The sequence below is a fragment of the Sylvia atricapilla genome, chromosome 1, assembly GCF_009819655.1.
Source record: "Sylvia atricapilla isolate bSylAtr1 chromosome 1, bSylAtr1.pri, whole genome shotgun sequence".
NCBI classification, from domain to species: Eukaryota; Metazoa; Chordata; class Aves; order Passeriformes; family Sylviidae; genus Sylvia; species Sylvia atricapilla.
The window spans coordinates 141,575,239-141,591,789 of record NC_089140.1 but is presented as its reverse complement, the minus strand read 5'-3'; the positions used below and the strand labels follow the sequence as shown (position 1 = coordinate 141,591,789).

General features: G+C 42.8%; 1 protein-coding gene across 2 annotated transcripts; it reads right to left on the bottom strand.

Annotated features, from left to right (window-relative positions):
- Positions 1 to 80: 80 nt before the first annotated feature.
- Positions 81 to 7,395, bottom strand: RNF139 (ring finger protein 139). Of its 2 annotated transcripts, XM_066335943.1 has the most exons (3): positions 7,041 to 7,088; positions 5,573 to 5,715; positions 81 to 2,135 (listed from the first exon to the last, which is right to left on the bottom strand). In XM_066335943.1, exon 3 carries the CDS (start codon positions 2,074 to 2,076, stop codon positions 325 to 327), a length of 1,752 nt encoding a protein of 583 aa, XP_066192040.1. In that variant the 5' UTR covers positions 2,077 to 2,135; positions 5,573 to 5,715; positions 7,041 to 7,088; the 3' UTR covers positions 81 to 324. The 2 variants fall into 2 exon arrangements, with proteins under 2 accessions (XP_066192040.1, XP_066192031.1); XM_066335934.1 differs by lacking the exon at positions 5,573 to 5,715 and having other exon boundaries at positions 7,041 to 7,395.
- Positions 7,396 to 16,551: the final 9,156 nt, after the last annotated feature.

Below are 16,551 nucleotides of genomic sequence, written 5' to 3'. Positions count from 1 at the left end.
CATTGATTGGGGATTACTGGTATACAGTCTTTGGCACAGCATTATCACTACATCAATTAAAGAGTGTTTTTCCAACCATCTTAAAAACGTGAAAACATTTTATTCCATGTACAATAATGTACATAATTTTAAGGTGGTCATGAAAGAGACCAGCAAAAATTAGAGGTATATTTACAGTAGCACACACCACAGTAAACAACCACCATTCACAGACTCAACATTGAGATACTGCTGTTGTGCTTAAGTACAATAACTACAAAGTGATACTTTTATTCTGTTGAAGTCAATCTTGAACAAATACCTCACGGCTTAGTAAAGGACATCCTAATCACCAAGGGAGTTAGAGTCAACATTAAGAGTCTCATTCAAGTGCTGTGCCACACAGTCGCCATCTTCCTCATCGCTATCAGAACTGTCATTATCTTCATTTAATTCATTTTCAGCATCAGCAGCTTCTTCTGCAACCCGTACAGGATTTTCATTTGGTGCTACAAACCCGTTATTGTTAGAGATATTGGCATTTTCTTTGTCCTCAATATACACTTTCTGATGGCACATCGGGCATGTGTCTTGAATGTACAGCCACTTCCGAAGACAAAGTGCGTGAAAATAATGGTTGCATGGAGTAATGCGTGCAGAGGTGGTGAACTCGTGGTAGCAAATTGCACAGACGTCATCAATTTCATGTAGCCGAGCTCCTTTCACCTCTGGAAGCGAGTTGATTTTCTTCACAGCAGTTCGGCGGTTTATAAAAGTCTTCCAGCCATTCTTGGCTTGCAGGTAGATGTTGAAATATGCATGCAGACACATCATGCAAGCGCGAATCTTGCTTCCCGATTCAAAAACCATTGTGTAAGCTCCATTTCCAAACATGATTACTCCAAATATAAACTCAATAATATTGCCAGTTGAGCGAACATAATAGACATAATCATCAAGTTTTTCCCATAGCACATTATAGTAGCCATCAATCATAAACAATATATAAACAGTGATAGAAACTATTACTTTTAGGCAAAGCTCTACACAGAACGCTGTGACTGCAAAAAGCCAAGTATTTAGTGCATAGTGGTGCCAGAGGATGTAACTGAGCAGAACTGGAAGAATGAAAAGGCAAGCAGAGACAAACAGTACAGGAAAGTGTCTGCGGAATGATGACACATGGGAGGCACTGAGAGACATCAGCACAGGGTCTGTCATTCCATGAATAAAATGCAGGACTGCGGTCAACAAAAGGCACATGTTTCGACTCAGGCGAACTAATCGTTCCTCTGGTTTCAGTCCACTTAAACCAGTCTGCAGAGCCAAAATGAAAAACAAGACGGGTGCTACAAACCCAAGCCTTTTGTCATCCTCATCAGTTGATCCAATGAAGGCCAGGATACCGAGTCCCAGATAATGCGCTATTGAGGAAATGACGGCACTCATGCCCAATACTGTTAAAGTCGAGTCACACCCACTTATGATCAGGCTGCAAATCAGTTCCCAACAGTTATCCCATGATATCAAGAAAAATTTTTCTTCCGTGTTGTTTTCAGCCATCTTTACAACATATGTTAATACCACAGCTTGTGCTGTAAGTCTTGTTAGCCAAAAGACACGCAGTACAGCTGGAAAGCGAATCCTTTTCCATGTATCTTCCATCAATAGCTGTAATCCATAAATACGATACATGTGCCTCACCAGCAGGTAGACGTATCGTACCGAATAATAGAACCACTTAATTTTTGTAACTAAAATGGCCGTGGTATTTAATGTCAGAACTAGGCCCGAAATAAAAACAAGTACTTGCCGGACATTTAAAGGTAATTCAACAACCAAGCCAATTACAGGAATCAGTATATCCAGGATGATGAGTTGAGAGTATATGGACTGCATGTTTAGCAATGTAACATATCCAATTCCAAAGGTAAGCTGAAGGATGGAAAGTGCCATCCATAGCGAAGGTCCTTTATGTGGGAAGATCTGAATTCCAAATGCAGCTGTGTAGTAGGCACTGTGGAAGTTTATGTGCAAAGCAGCATAGTAATTCACCAACACCGAAGTTGCAGCCAGCAGAAACGCTGAGGTGATCATGTAGAACTTGAAAAGTGCTCGCTGTTGTAAGACCAGAACAACGCTGGATACAAAGACACCTAAAACCAGATTGAAATAATTTAGTTCTCAACAGAAGTTCAAGGACAGGTTTCAACCCATTAGCTTTAGAGCTACATTTCTTTAATGTATCACTTCACCATTAGTCACTTTTAACTTTGCATTACCAATGTTGCCCTTTTCAGAGAACAGGCAAGAGGACAAGTTAATCTCTGCATTTAACATCTGTGCACTACAGCTGTGATGCAAAGCCACTGCAAACCCTAAATCACAACTACAATGAAGTTCATTGCAGTTTTAGACTAGAACAGTGACAACTCGCAGCCTTTCAGCCTTAGTAGTTCTAAAAATAAACAAAATCCCAACAGATGGAGATAGACAGAGCATCACCTTTATAACCAAAGCTAATAAAGAATAAATGAGTAAAATTTAGTAAGTCCTCCAATTCACTTGAACAAGGCACTCAACTACATTTGTCCAAACCGGAGTACTAAAGATAAGTAACCAAAACACTTTAGTTAAACTCTTGAATGGGAAAATAGTGAAAAATTGCTGTACCTTGCTGTAGGAAAGGTACTCCTATTTCCCCTCAGTTTGCTTTTATTTATGGTGACAGTGGTGACAAAAGGTCATGGGAGGAAGACTTTCCACAGTATACAACTTTTGTGCGTGAATCCAAAACTGCACCAATTGCCTCTTTGCCAATGCCAGTGCAAACTTGTCTGTCTTGCTAGAAGTCAGATTTAGGCCTTGCAATTCCTGTTTGCTAACCTCTCCCTCATACTGACCATGACCACATCTTCACCATGCCTGGGAAGTCTTCCTTCCTGTGAGAAATCCTATCAGAGCAACTGCAGTATTGCAAGTTTGGGATTATATGTCCCTGCAGTAAACTTCTGTAGTGTAATTTATTAATTCCATCATAGGTAAGGGCTTTGCCCTAAGAGGTGTTAAATTGAATAGCACTTAGCACTAGGTTAATTTCCTTAAACAGTTTCTTTTTCAGGAAACACACTGCCTTGTTTTGGACTTCTCAATCAGCTCCCACTCTACGCAACTGCTTTCTCCTCCAAACCGGTTTGGAGAGATTTCTATCTCTACAACTTATATTTGATTCTAACTTGCTTTCAATCTGCACTAAAACTAATGAAATCACCAGTAATCCTCTTTCTGCTGGAGGACAGCATCAGTCTTTTCTGACAATTGTAGTTCAGGTTGTTATAAATCTGCCATAAACAAGAGTTTTAAAAAAAGGTAACCCACAGTCTCTTGATCATAAGAATAAAATCTTTGAAATAGCATTTGGTTCTAGCAGTAGTGTGGCCACTGCTTGTATAAAGAAAAACAATAATAACCAAACCAAAAGCAAAAAACCTCCAAAGCCTGTAGGACTGAGAAGGGAGAGGATCAACATGAATCCACTGCAAAAGGCAGGCTACAAATAAAGTCATTAATATGCCTGAACAATATTCCTTGCCAGTAGCACTGGCGGATATAAACACATTCTCCTTAACTAATCATTCACCTGGTAACCTTGTGAAGTGGACTGAGGAAAAGCCTCTGTCAGTTTTCAGATAGCACCTTGCATTGGTAGCGCAGTTTTTCCAGAAAAAGATAAATATTGGTTACATGCAGCACTTTTTACAAAATAAGCTTGACAGTTGCCTTGTCATTTTAGCCACCACTAGCATCTTTAGTGTTCGAAAGCCAACACTGCTGACGAGTTAGTAGCCTTTGTCTTTTCTCAGAAGTCACAGAAAAGGCTCACATGCCTGTACAAGGTCGCTATTTATGTAATTCTGATCATTTGAGCCAAAGGAGATGCATTTTGCAGTAAGCAGGCTGCTCTGAAACACGCCTTAACAAAACCTATTTTTGTGCCTTGCAGTGGCAGTAACGGGCCTGTATTTAGATACTGCAGGTCATCTTAAAACACTGACGTTTCACATGCAAGACACATCTCTAAAAACAGTACAACAGTGAGTCAATAGAGCTTGTCCTATTGGTTCCTCTGAAAAGGGACTAACAAAAAATACAGCATATCTCTGTTAACACTTATGGGAAAATGTCAAGACTCACTGAAAGAGTCTCTAAAGACCTTAAGAGGTAACACATCTCAGAAGAGGCAGTGAGCACTTCTTTCCTCCATCTCCATTTATGTCACTTAGTCTATCTCAACATGAGAAGACTTTGCCCTGCCCTGTGCCCATCCCCCTTTGCCCTCCAAAACAGTAAGTCTTCTTCCATTTTCCCTCTGCTAGGAAATGCTGCAGTCCTCCTTTGATAAGGTTTCTCTCTCTACTCATCCTTGCTGTTTCTACCTGTGCCACCCCATTGCCAACTGTCCCACTATGCCCCCCCCCAGCACTGAACCAAACCACACTGCACTTACTTTTAAAATAATTTCTTGTGTTACAATGAATGTCTCCATCTCATTTCTTTTCCTTTAAATCCTGAAATTTGTCAGCATCTTTACAGCAGCCCACTACTTAGGATTCGACTTTCAGTCATGCACAGGGCACAGTCACTTTTACACATCAGCATTTCATTCATGTGGAACTGCCAAACTACTTTTCCCTAGCTCCAATCATTCTATTTACTTCCACATCTTTCTGCAGACTCAAGTATTTATAGTACCCTTCTCAAAACTCAGTGTCCTCACTGAGGAGGGACTGCTGTCTGAGGTGACAGTCACACACTCCTGGGGGTGGTGGTTCTGCTGGAATTGAGATACCTAAACCCAGTGCAAAGATATGAAAGGTAAACATTGTGTTAGGGGCAAAGCAAGGTTAATCAAAAACATGAAAGAGAAAACGTGCTCCAGCTGTTGAAGTTGCTTCTGTGCTGTGTATAACTCTATTTACTTGTGTAGAAAATAATGGAAGAATCAGACCAAGGAATCCTGCTGTAAAACTTTGTAACACCCACACAGATCTCTATTAGCATTCCTGAAGAGCTGTACTCCCAGAATATTTCAGAACTGCCTAATATCATCCCCCAAAATCATCAATCTCTCAAAGAGCTTCAATCTTTGTATCTGGTGGACAGGTTGTCCGCTTATCCTGTGCTATTGTGCTACAGGAAAAGTTTGGATCAGTACTTCAAAGCCTGCAAATGGTAAGTAAAAGGACATTTTTCCACTATTTAAATACAGAATGATCTAAAATAACTACATCACTTTCCAGTGACAAATAACAACAGCAAAAACCCAACCCTGCCATCCCTAAATTCAGATGAGAAGGAAACAGATGCAAAAGCACTTTGTTGTCTGAACCACATGGAAGCTATTTAGGATCATCTTTAGGTGCCTACATTTTAATCTTCAATTCTGGAAAGCCAAGAACCACAGACCACTTCTCTAAATGTTCAAGATAAGTTTCTTGACATAAAACATTCCCAAAGCTATTTTTGCAGAAGTCACAAATTACCCACTTCTTCCCCCAACCCATTCCAGAAAACTGTTCATATTGATGCAAACCTCAAAAGTGGCTTAATCTGTTAATCCCAGTACCACACACTTAAGGGACATGATTGAACAACACATCCACCACTCTGATTTACAAAGGTGGATTTAATTTCAAAGCTCTTCTTACAGCATCTGGATCATATGATGAAGGACTCCTAAAAGTAAGTTGGTGAGGCACTGCAATGTCATTAAAAAAAAAAATCACTCTTAGCAATTTTGTAAAGTGTTGAACAAAAGGTCAGGAAAATGGGAAGCGGGGAGGAAGAACCCCTGCTCCCCATCCCAGAGCTGCAGATACCCGTGGCACAGCAGGCAAAGGAGGCAACTCAGGGCCTCCTCAGCATCGCTTCTCATAAGAGCAGAAACTTCCCCTAGCACCCTTAATCAAAGCAATAATAATAAACATAAAAAATGTAGTAAATGTAAAAAAACAAAACACCTGCTGCATTTTGTTGCCTCCTCCCTTTGCTCTCCTCTCACCTGCTGTCTTGCTATAGGTTGTTACTTTTTCCCTCTCTGCTCCTCGACTCACACCACACTTCTCACTGTGAACATTTCCTTTAACTCTCTCTTCTCTGCTTCCTGTCCCAAAAGCTGTACTGCTTATTTCCTTCCTGTTTTTCTTCTACTATAAACGTCGAACTTAAAATCCATCTCTCTGCAAAAAAGCCCAAACAAGAAGTTGATTTGTTTAATGTTCCTCCTGCCTCAGGATCACCAGCTCCAAAATGTGATACACAGCATAGTATCACCTGTACAGCAGTTCACTGAACGGGACTTCACCAAGCTGAGGCTATGTAAGAACCCAAGTTAACGGTATTGAAAACAGCATCACCTACTTACACCAGTGACTTTCATCCTTCATGCAGGGGAAGAAAAAAAGCCCCCAAACTTGAAAATAACCATTGGCAAGTTTCAAGAGGCTTCTCTTTCCCCTGGGAACCAAATTCCCAGCATTTTGGAACTGCTGTTGCTGAAACAAGCCTTTAAGAGCGTATTTCAGAAAGACACCACACTATCCAAAGGGTTTTTAAAAAACCTCATGAAAACCTTATACCCACTAAGTCACATGTCTTCCGCCTTGGAAGCCCCCAGAGTAAGAGGGGGGGTCACAGTCCCGAGCCCTCGCCGGGTCCTTGCACCGCTACGGGGACAGGAGGAGGCGGAAGGAGCCGGGGACAGATCGGGGGGTGTGGGGGGATGAACCGGGCCCGGAGAGGGACAAGATGGGGAGAGGCGATGGCCGAGCCCGGGCGGCCGAGCAGGGGCTCGGGGGTGGCAGAAAGGAGCCGCTGGGGACGGTAGTCAGGGGCGGGGGAAGGGGAGAGACGGGCCGCGACAGTAAGACAGTAAAGCAGCGGCCAGGCGGCGGGCGAGGGCCGGGGAGCAGCGGCGGCCGCGCCGTGCCCGCGGCTGTGAGCCGGGCCGGCGGGGCACGGTCCGTGTCTCTCGGGAGGGGGAGGAGGGGAAGGTGTCTCACCCAGCAGCCGCAGCAGCGCGCCCAGCAGCGCAGCGCTCACGGAGCCGCCCGGCAGCGGGGCCGAGTTGAAGATGGCGTCGATGAGGAACAGGCTCGGCACTCGCAGCGCGACCTCCAGCCCGGCCCGCAGCCGCGGGCCCAGCCGCAGCTGGGGCAGCCGCGGAGGGCCCGGGGCCGCCATGCCCTGCGAGGGGGGGGCAGGCGGGCCGCCTCTCCCGCCGCTGGAGGAGCGGAGGGGGCGGGAGCGAAGGAAGGGAGGGCCGAAGGGAGGGAGGGCGGCCGGGAGCCGCTACCGCCCCGCGCCCGCCGGCCGGCGCGCCCGGCTCTCCCGCGCCGCCGCCTCCATGTTCCTGCGCGCGCCCGCGGCAGCGCCGCCCGCCGGGCCGGGGGCGGGGCCGCGCCGAGGGGGCGCATGCGCAGCGCCGCCCCTGGGCCTGCCGGGGCCGCGGGAAAGCGCGGGGCCGCGGGGGCTGGGCCGCGCCCTCAGAGACACAGCGCGGCGCTGGGGAACGCGTGCGGGCTTTGCCCAAACACCTCCAGGGACCGTGACCCCAGCACTCCCGGGGCAGCTCATTACAATGTATAATCACCCTTTCTCTGAAAAACCTCCTGATGTCTAACCTAAACCTCCCCTTGCCGTTTGCTCTCATCCTAACGCTGGTTTCCTGGGAGAAAAGATCGACCCGCACGTGGCTACAACCTTCTTTCAGGGAGTTGGAGAAAGCTGTAAGATCCCGCTTGGATCGCCTTTTCTCGAGGCTGAGCACCCCCAGCCACCTCAGCTGCTCCTGTTGCTCCAGACGCTTCCTGAGCTCTGTTGCCCTTCTCTGTTGCATCCTTCTCTGGATGCACTCCAGCTCCTCAGTGTCCCTCTGGAACTGAGGGGCCCAGAACTGGACACAGCACTGGACACAGTGGTGAGGTTTGTGACCACACCACTGAGCACCAAAGGACAGTCAATGCCCTAGTCCTGCTGGTCACACTGTTGCTGATACAGTCCAGGATGCCATTGGCCTACTTGGCCACCTGGGCAAACGGTGGCACAAGTGGCAGGATGGCAGAAGGCCTGAGCGCTTTGGCCCCTTGTGTCCCTGAAGTGCCCCTAAAGCCCAGCCTCATGACAGGAATCCTCTGCCAGCCATAAAGAGGTGCGTTGGTGCTGCAGCCCCTCTGGTGGGGTCAGCCCCGTGTCCCCCATCCCGCAGTGCTTCTCACGGCTGCAGCTTTGCTCTGTGCTGTCTGGGGACGTTGGAGTGCTCGGTACCATCCCGGGCTGTCAGGGAGTTGTGCAGCCTGAAGGACTAAAGGGCTTTAATCAGATTCCCCAGTTCTCTTCAGTGGGATGCACAAGACCTGTCTTAGCCAATGCATAACCATAGAAAAGGGTCAGAGGAAAAAATGTATTCCCCTTTCAAATCCTTTCTCCTTCCCTATGCATTATCACAGAAGCCACAGATACTGATTTGTTAAAAAAATATGGATATTGATCTAATACCAATATCCAACTATGACGGACAAAGACTCTCTAACAGTTTGAAGTTAGAAAGTGTATGTTTATTACGACGCCGGGCAGCGTGAGGGATAGCTCCCAAATACACACACGCAATTTACAGATGATCACAGGGTCTTTTTATGTACAAAAGTGTTGAATACCCAAAACACAAATGCATATTCATGACTCTGGTCCATCCCATTCCCCGCTTCGTATGGTAATTAGCCAAAAAGAAATTAAGCATGCGTAGTTTGTTCTTTGAAATGGGTCGGTGGTCCTTTTTATGGGGTGGGGTCTCAAAATGATGAAGTAAGATGCGTCTTCCTCGCTTTGCCTTTTTAACCTTTTAGTGTTGGTGACACCTGAATCCTGTTGATTCTCAAGACTATCTGATTTATGATCACATTGTGTTCTTGGAGTCTATTGATTAGGTTGACAGGTCTCCTGATTTATCGGTTCCTTAAATCCGGCTTATGTTAAAAAAAAGGAAGTTTACCTCAGCAATGTCTAGTTAGTAAAAGGGGAGTCTACGTCAGCAATGTAAAGGGAAGTCTACGTCAGCAAGTCCACGTCTACTTTAACTAAAGTCCTTAATTCTTTAAAATTAATATCTCAATACAAGGACAAATGGAAACTTCAAGCTGCCTTGAGTTTTCATCAAGAGCTGTAGTGATAGTACAAGGAGTAATGGGTACAAATTAAAAGAGGAAAAATTTAGGGCAGACATTAAGAAGAAATTTTTCACTGTGAGGGTGGTGAGGCACTGGAACACGTTCCCCAGGAAGGCTGTGGCTGCCCCAATCCTGTCAGTGTTCAAAGTCAGATTGGGTGGGGCTTTGAGCAGCCTGGTCTGGTGAAAGGTGACCCTGCCCATGGCAGGGCAGCTTGGGACTAGATGATCTTTAAGGTCCATTCCAACCCCTTAACATTCTGTGATTGTACGATTTTTACTAATAAAGGAATGATTACTAAATTGAAAGCAATATGTAACAATGTTAGCCCATCTGAAACTGGGACATTTCCCACCCCATCCCTTGTGGGAATTAAAAGCAGGTTCCAGGACACAACCGAGATGAGCTTGTGAGCCTGTTGGCATCTGCCACGCTGCAATTTCCCACCAGTGTCTGCTTCCTGCTTCACCTGCTGGGGCTCAGCCTTTGCATGAACCTCATTTGTCCATAGCTTAAGCCCCTGGAAGCCTTTCTATTGGTTCCAAAGGGGTTTGGATTAGACCACAACAGTATTGCACAGGAATTTTCCTAAGCGATGCCCCAGCAAACAAAGCCAGAAATGTTGCCAGATTGCTAAAGGATTGTATTACAAAATCCATGGACAAAGTGCGTGTTTTAATTACATGCTGAAAGGCATAACTCTGACCTAGTAAGTCTCCCCACACCAAATAATAGAGGTCAGGGTTTAAAATGTGAAAACATTTGAAGATTGCTGTATCACAGTGATTTGGACTTGCCTTAATAATTTTACTCCTCAGCATAAAACTGCTGAATGTAAATAACAGTATTTGATTTGAAATGAAAAACAATATAAATCAAGCACATCAGAGTACTTGATAACTCCCAGTAATCCAGTAATGAAAATATTAATTTATATGAGGTGTAATTCCAAGAAATTAACAACTCAAAGCATTATTTATGGAAACAGAATTCCCTGACCTCCCAAGGCCCTTTCAACTTCATTTAATGTTCTCATCTATAAAGAGGATCTTAGATCTATTTTTGCAGTACAGGCTTCTGGATCAGAGCAATTCTGTAGTACATATTTATATTGCTTTAAAGACATGTGGATTAAATGGAACCCATTAAATGGATTTTCAGGTTTAAATACATGCATTTGCTGGCATATTTTACTGATGTTATTTGGACATGTGAGTGCAGTCATGGATATCTGCAAATTACTTTGTGCATGAATACTTCGAGGTTGCAAACATTCCAGAAATCCTAGCGTTAGTAAGGTGTATCACATCAGATGAGCAGGTTTTACACAAGTTTTTCAGAAAACTTATTTTTGTTAGGACTCCTACTTTTGATTTCAGTTCAATTTAAAAAAAAAGTAAATCTAAACTGGATTATCAGGCACATGGGATGCAAGATGATGACATCTACTGGATATATTTAATTTTGCAATTTGCACTACCTAGCTTCAAATGTGGAATAATAAACCAAATTGAGTGTTGTTACACAAGCAAACCTCTGCTGAATTCACTTCAGCCATAGCCATAAGTGCAGGAAAATTTGGCTTATAATTTTGAGAATTAAATGCAGTCTCAACTTCTTTGTCTATTTGGGGGTTAAATACTATTCCCAGATCATGTCTATTAATATAGAGAAAAAAAGTTTCCTTGGTTAAGGAATTCTTCAATTTCTCATTGATAACTAACATACAAATTAAGAATACAGCTGCTTTATTTGTCTCTCTAGATAAATTGTTAAGGGGAAATAGTCCTGGCTCCAGGTGAAGGTTGTTCTCCCTCGTGTCACTGAGACTGGGTGATCTGCCCTGACTTGGTGTCAGGTGTCAGGCCCACACCCAGGACACGGCAGCACAAAACAACAAGCCCTGGGGAGCTGTTTCATAATAAATAAGAACGTAATATTCAGAAATATTTTTGGAATAACTTAATATACCTCCTGCATGAGGCTGAGTCAGACAGATGCAGATCAGTCTGTTTTAATAACAAGTCACTGGAATTCTTTGATGTTCTTTACAGTATGTGGCAGAAGGTTGGGTTTTACTCTGTCACATAAAAAATGATTTTTGATAGTTTGGAGATACATATGGTTTTTTTCAAAAGCTGTTAGCATTTTTTCATCTGAGATCTTTGGAACAAGAGGAATTGCATAAATACAGATTATCAGCTCTATAAGTCACATGCCTTGAATTAACTGGACATAAGGGAATTTTTATTATCTTCTGGAATGGTAGAACCGCCTATTTTCTATGTCAATCTGCTGAGACCATGCTTAGGGGCTGTGCCCATATATTATGACCAAATCGAAACCCACTTTTTAGCAAAACAACTTTAGACTTCTTGAAACTCCCCCATTTGTTTAAATGGTCTCATGATCCCTTTGAGCCAAACTCTTTATTGGATTAATGCAAGTGCTCACATCAGATAGTGAAAAATCACATGGTCTCACAAAATCACATTATTATAATTTAAAAAGAATAAAATGCAGGGAAGGTTTTAAGAGGATCAGCTTTTCTTTTTTTTTTTCTTTTTTTTTTTTTTTTTTTTTTTTTTTTTTTTTTTTTTTTTTTTTTCCCTAGATACAAGGTCCTGAAAAACTAAATGCACGTGATACCTTTGCCTTGAAACACCCTGTGTAAATTTAGCCTGATTCAGTAACAATAATTTTTGTAAGAATGCAAACAATTGTCTCCTAAGAGAAACAATGCAAATGTGCATGTCAAAACTGTGTTTTAGTTTGCAATGTATGAAGCAATCCATTAACTGTTCCCAAATTTCATTTCTCCTTTCCATTTCTCCTTTGCAGTGGATTCCCAGATACCGTGTTGCATTCCTTGTATAACAATAAAGCTCTGTACAATGTATCTTTTTGTTGTAACAGTTGTTCATTATGATCACTAAGGATATCTATATTTTGGACTGAAACAAAGACCAAAGACTCATTAAAGGAACCCAGTGTGGCTTTTCTTCTTCTAGGATGACATTCTTGCATTAATTAGACTGCTCTCCATTTTTAAAAAGCCAGATGTCAGTGTTTTATTAACGTGGGCTTTGGTGGGTTGAGCAGGCAGCTGTGCCCTGGTGGAGCAGCTCTGTGCCCCCAGCTCTGCCCGGCGCTGTGAGCACTGCTGCCGCAGCAAAGGGCCCGCCCAGGCACAAAGGTGCACAGGCTCTCACACATCTCCTGTGTGCAGTGGAGACAGACTTGCATATGCTGCCAATGCAGTAATGGCAAAATATTTAAAGATGAGCCAACAGATTGCTGCCTAAAGTTCAGTGGAAATGATTTACACTCATGTGAGTTTTTTTAATATTACCATTAAAGACACCAGTGAGCAGTTTACCCAAGAGCAGTTTATATCTGTGTCTTCTGAGGAGAAAAAAAGCAAATCAAAGTAACATTTTAAAAGCTAAAGTAAAACCTATAAATATGGTTATTGACCTAAGGATCTTCTGAATATATTAAAATTTTCCCTACAAAAATTAATGTGGTTAAAATTAGTTATTAAGTTTTGGTTTTACTCCTTCTCTACAGCTAAATGCCATTGGCTTAGATAGCATGTCTTAAAAAATGCTACCTAAGCAGAAAGATATTTACTTATAGTTAAAATGTAGCCAACCAAATTGTAATAACTTTTTTGTGTGAAGGATTGATTTTGATTTCTCATCTACATGACATGACAATGTCTGCAACATATGAGCACTGTATCAGGCTCTGGGGTTTGCAACACAGGAATGACGTGGACCTGTTGGAGTGAGGCCAGAGGAGGCCACCAAGATGATCCAAGGGATGGAGCACCTCTCCTATGAGGAAATCTTGAGGGAGTTTGTTCAGTCTGGAAAAGTGAAGGCTTTAAGGTGGCCTGATTGTGTCTTTCCAGTACCTAAAGGGAATCACAGAAAAGTGGAGAGGGACTTCTTGAAAGGGCATCCAGTGACAGGACAAAAGGGAATGGCTTCAATTTGAAAGAGGGTAGTTTAGATTAGATAGTAGGAAGAAATTCTCTACTGTGAAGGTGGTGAGGCACTGCCAAAGGTTGCCCAGAGAAGCTGTGGATGCCCCATTCCTCGAAGTGATTAAGGCCATGTTGGCTGGGAGTCTGAGCACCCAGGTCTAGTGAAAGGTATCCCTGTCTGCAGCAGGGGGTTGGAACTTGCATGAGCTTTAAGGTTCTTTCCAACTCAGGCCATTCTATGATTTCATGGTTCTATGACTCTGTTCCCCCTAGTGGAGCATGGTGTTATTATGCATTATTATTTGAAGAGAATGCTCACTTGGAAAGTTTGAAGCACCCAAAGATTTTTTTGCCTTGATAAAGCAAGGCAGGTGCTGGAGAGTCAAAGCACATGGACAAGCCTTGGGTCATCACTGGCAGGAGAAAAGAATAACCTACAAATACATCATCTGCATGAGGAGAACCTCTTAATTCTGTAATTTTCCCATAGTCCTTTAATGACAAATTTTTCATTCTCTTTAAAGTAAATGATTGCTAAGAGATGTGTTAGACCTTGCTGGTTATGGCTTTACAAGTTTTTACTGAACAAAACTGAGCAGATAAAATGGCTTTGGTCTTTGCCTTCTGTGAAAATAAAAAGGAACTAAGAGAACAAAGTATATTAACAAAAAAAGTCTATTAACAAAGTATCTTAACAGTTGCTCGTTGGCACATCTGTCTCATTTCCTAACTCTGACCAGCATATTCAGCAAGGATGAGAGAGACAAGGAATATGTCTCAGGACTGCAGCCCCCTTCCCACATCTCTCCTGCTCCAGAAGGGATGTACTGGTGGACAGCTCTATGTGGCTGCCGGCCAGGGCCCTGCCCAGCTCCTGCCCCAGGCACCATGCTCAGGGCAGCGCTCCCCTCTGGCTTCCTCGGCTGGACATCCCCTCTCTACTGGGCCTCCGGGATATGCACCACTTAAGATCGCTCCTCCCAGATCCCTCCTGATCCTTGTTGTTCTTTTGTTTTCCAAGCACTACACGGAGAAATGTCTGTCTTTCCTAAGTCTCCATACACAGTACAGCTCCTGCTGAAGAGATTTGCCTTCTTTCCCAGAGCTGCTGACTCTGTGCTTCAGGCCTGATTTGAAGTCATAATTAAGCAAGGAGAAACCAAAAGAATGAATAAAGATTTTTTTTTTTCTCCATTATTGCCTGTATTCCTTTATCTCCTGCCATTATTTTTGGGTGTTTGAGTTCATCTTGCTTGAGACAGGCAGTTTTATGATCTTGCCTGTTGCATATCATCCCCTTTCTTATAGTTTTCCCAGCCCCCTAATCCTGTTATTAATCCATAGGAGAAAAGACAGCTTGCTTTCCTAAAAATTGCATACTCAGTAAAAACAGGTCTAGAATGTTAAAGTAGTAAAATATAGTAAAAGTAGCTCAGACCAGATGTTAGAAATTTGTGCTAGGAATTAATATTCATTATATTTCTAATATTTCTATATTTTAATATTAGTTTCTGTTCTGTAGCTGTTCCTGGCTATTACTTCTTGTAATAAAAGTTCAGTATCTATTTGTTCAAAGAAAAATGTGTCTGCTAAAAGAGGCGGGAAGCTGGAACACTCTGACAGCTGGTGCAGCACATTTTTTCAGTTGCCAGACAGCAGCTCAGAAATGGTGTGCCTGAGAGGGAGAAATGGAAATGATTGTGATATTTTGTGTGGAGCACATGGAAAAGCTCATCCTGCCATCACAGCAGTTTTTCTGACCTCAGCCATGCTTTGTGTTAGGCAGCTGTAATGGAAAATAAAATGCAGACCTAGTGTTAATTTTTAAACTCATTAATGAAAAATTTCCCTTTGAAACTACAAATAAAGTAACAGCTGTACACATAGAACCTTGCATTATATGTTGTATATTGTAGGTAAGGAAATTAATTATGCATTACATTCAACATTTTTTCCCATTTCAAGGTGATGTGTGGCTGCATGTGGGGAGTTTGTATCACTGAAAGGCAAGATCTGCCTATTCTAATTCAATATTTCCTCAGATATTTAGTAACATCTGGAATGCAGTTATAGAACTCCTGATTTACAAAGTGAAATAACAGAGGGCAAGGCAAGTTCCTTTAGCTTGGGACTTGACATTCCTTTTACCATTTGTGCTACTTGTTTTGTGAAAGACAGAAGTGGACAGAATCAGAATTTTTACTGGAAACTGGCCATGCCACAGCAGAAAATGTGGTCTTCCTGAAAAACTCTGCCTTAAAGAGGAAATGTGGTCTGTGAAACACCAGCCTCCCTGACACCCCTGAGCTGAGCCTTGCCTGCCAGGGCTTGCCTCTGCTTCAAGCTCACGCCGCAATTCCCAGTCTCACCGAACTCCACTGTCAGTACAAAACCTTGGTGGAAAAATTCCAAGTGGAAAACCTCAACTTTCTGAAGTCACATACAGGCCAACTCTGCCCCTGGCTCCCCTGTCCTCTGCCTACGCAGTCCCAAACAGGAACTGTTTGCTAATCTGTGGGCTGCTAAATTTAGCTGGTTCCTGATTGCTGAAAGCAGCTCACAGACCAGATTGTACTGCTGCTCACCAGCACCTGTAGCCAGATAACAGCAGCTAGCTGATATAAAGCTAGGTGAAAACGACTGGCTGTGTCAGCTGGTCTCTATAGTAGCATTAGAATAATAGTAACAGTAATAATAACAATAATAACTATTATTGTTGTTATTGTTATTACATAAGTGAAAGAATAATTTTTATACTTTTGACTGAAATGATACACCTCTTAGGATGATTTCAGTCTTCAGAAGAGTTGATCTGGGAGATATGTATTCATAGACAACATGAGAGAGACAAAAGTAGAGATAAGGCAGAATTATACAGGAAACTAGATCTGCCATGGCAGAAGATGTGATCTTTCTGAAAGATCCTCCCTGGCTGAAGAGGATATCAAGGTGAATATCAAACTCTGGCACTGGCTTTAATTGCAGCCACATCAAATATTTGTGTTGGAACCTGATGCCATATGAACTTTGTTCAGCCTCACCTTCCACTGCAAGGTTAGTGTTTAATAACTATTAATGAAAACTGTAATTCCAGTTTTGATCAACATTAGTTTCCTATAAAAGCCACTGAAACTTGTGCTTTAAATGTAAAAGCAGCATAATAATACAGACTTCAGACCAAATGTTTCCTTTAGGCTTTGAATAAATGAAACTCAGGGTATTTGCAGGTGTGAAGATAGTAGCAAAAACATGCAAATCTATGAATCAAGATAGACAAATTTTGCACAGCATGAAAGATAAATTCTTCTTGATAGGGGAACTTCCCAGAGGAAAATTTCACTTCAAACTGCTTGCTTG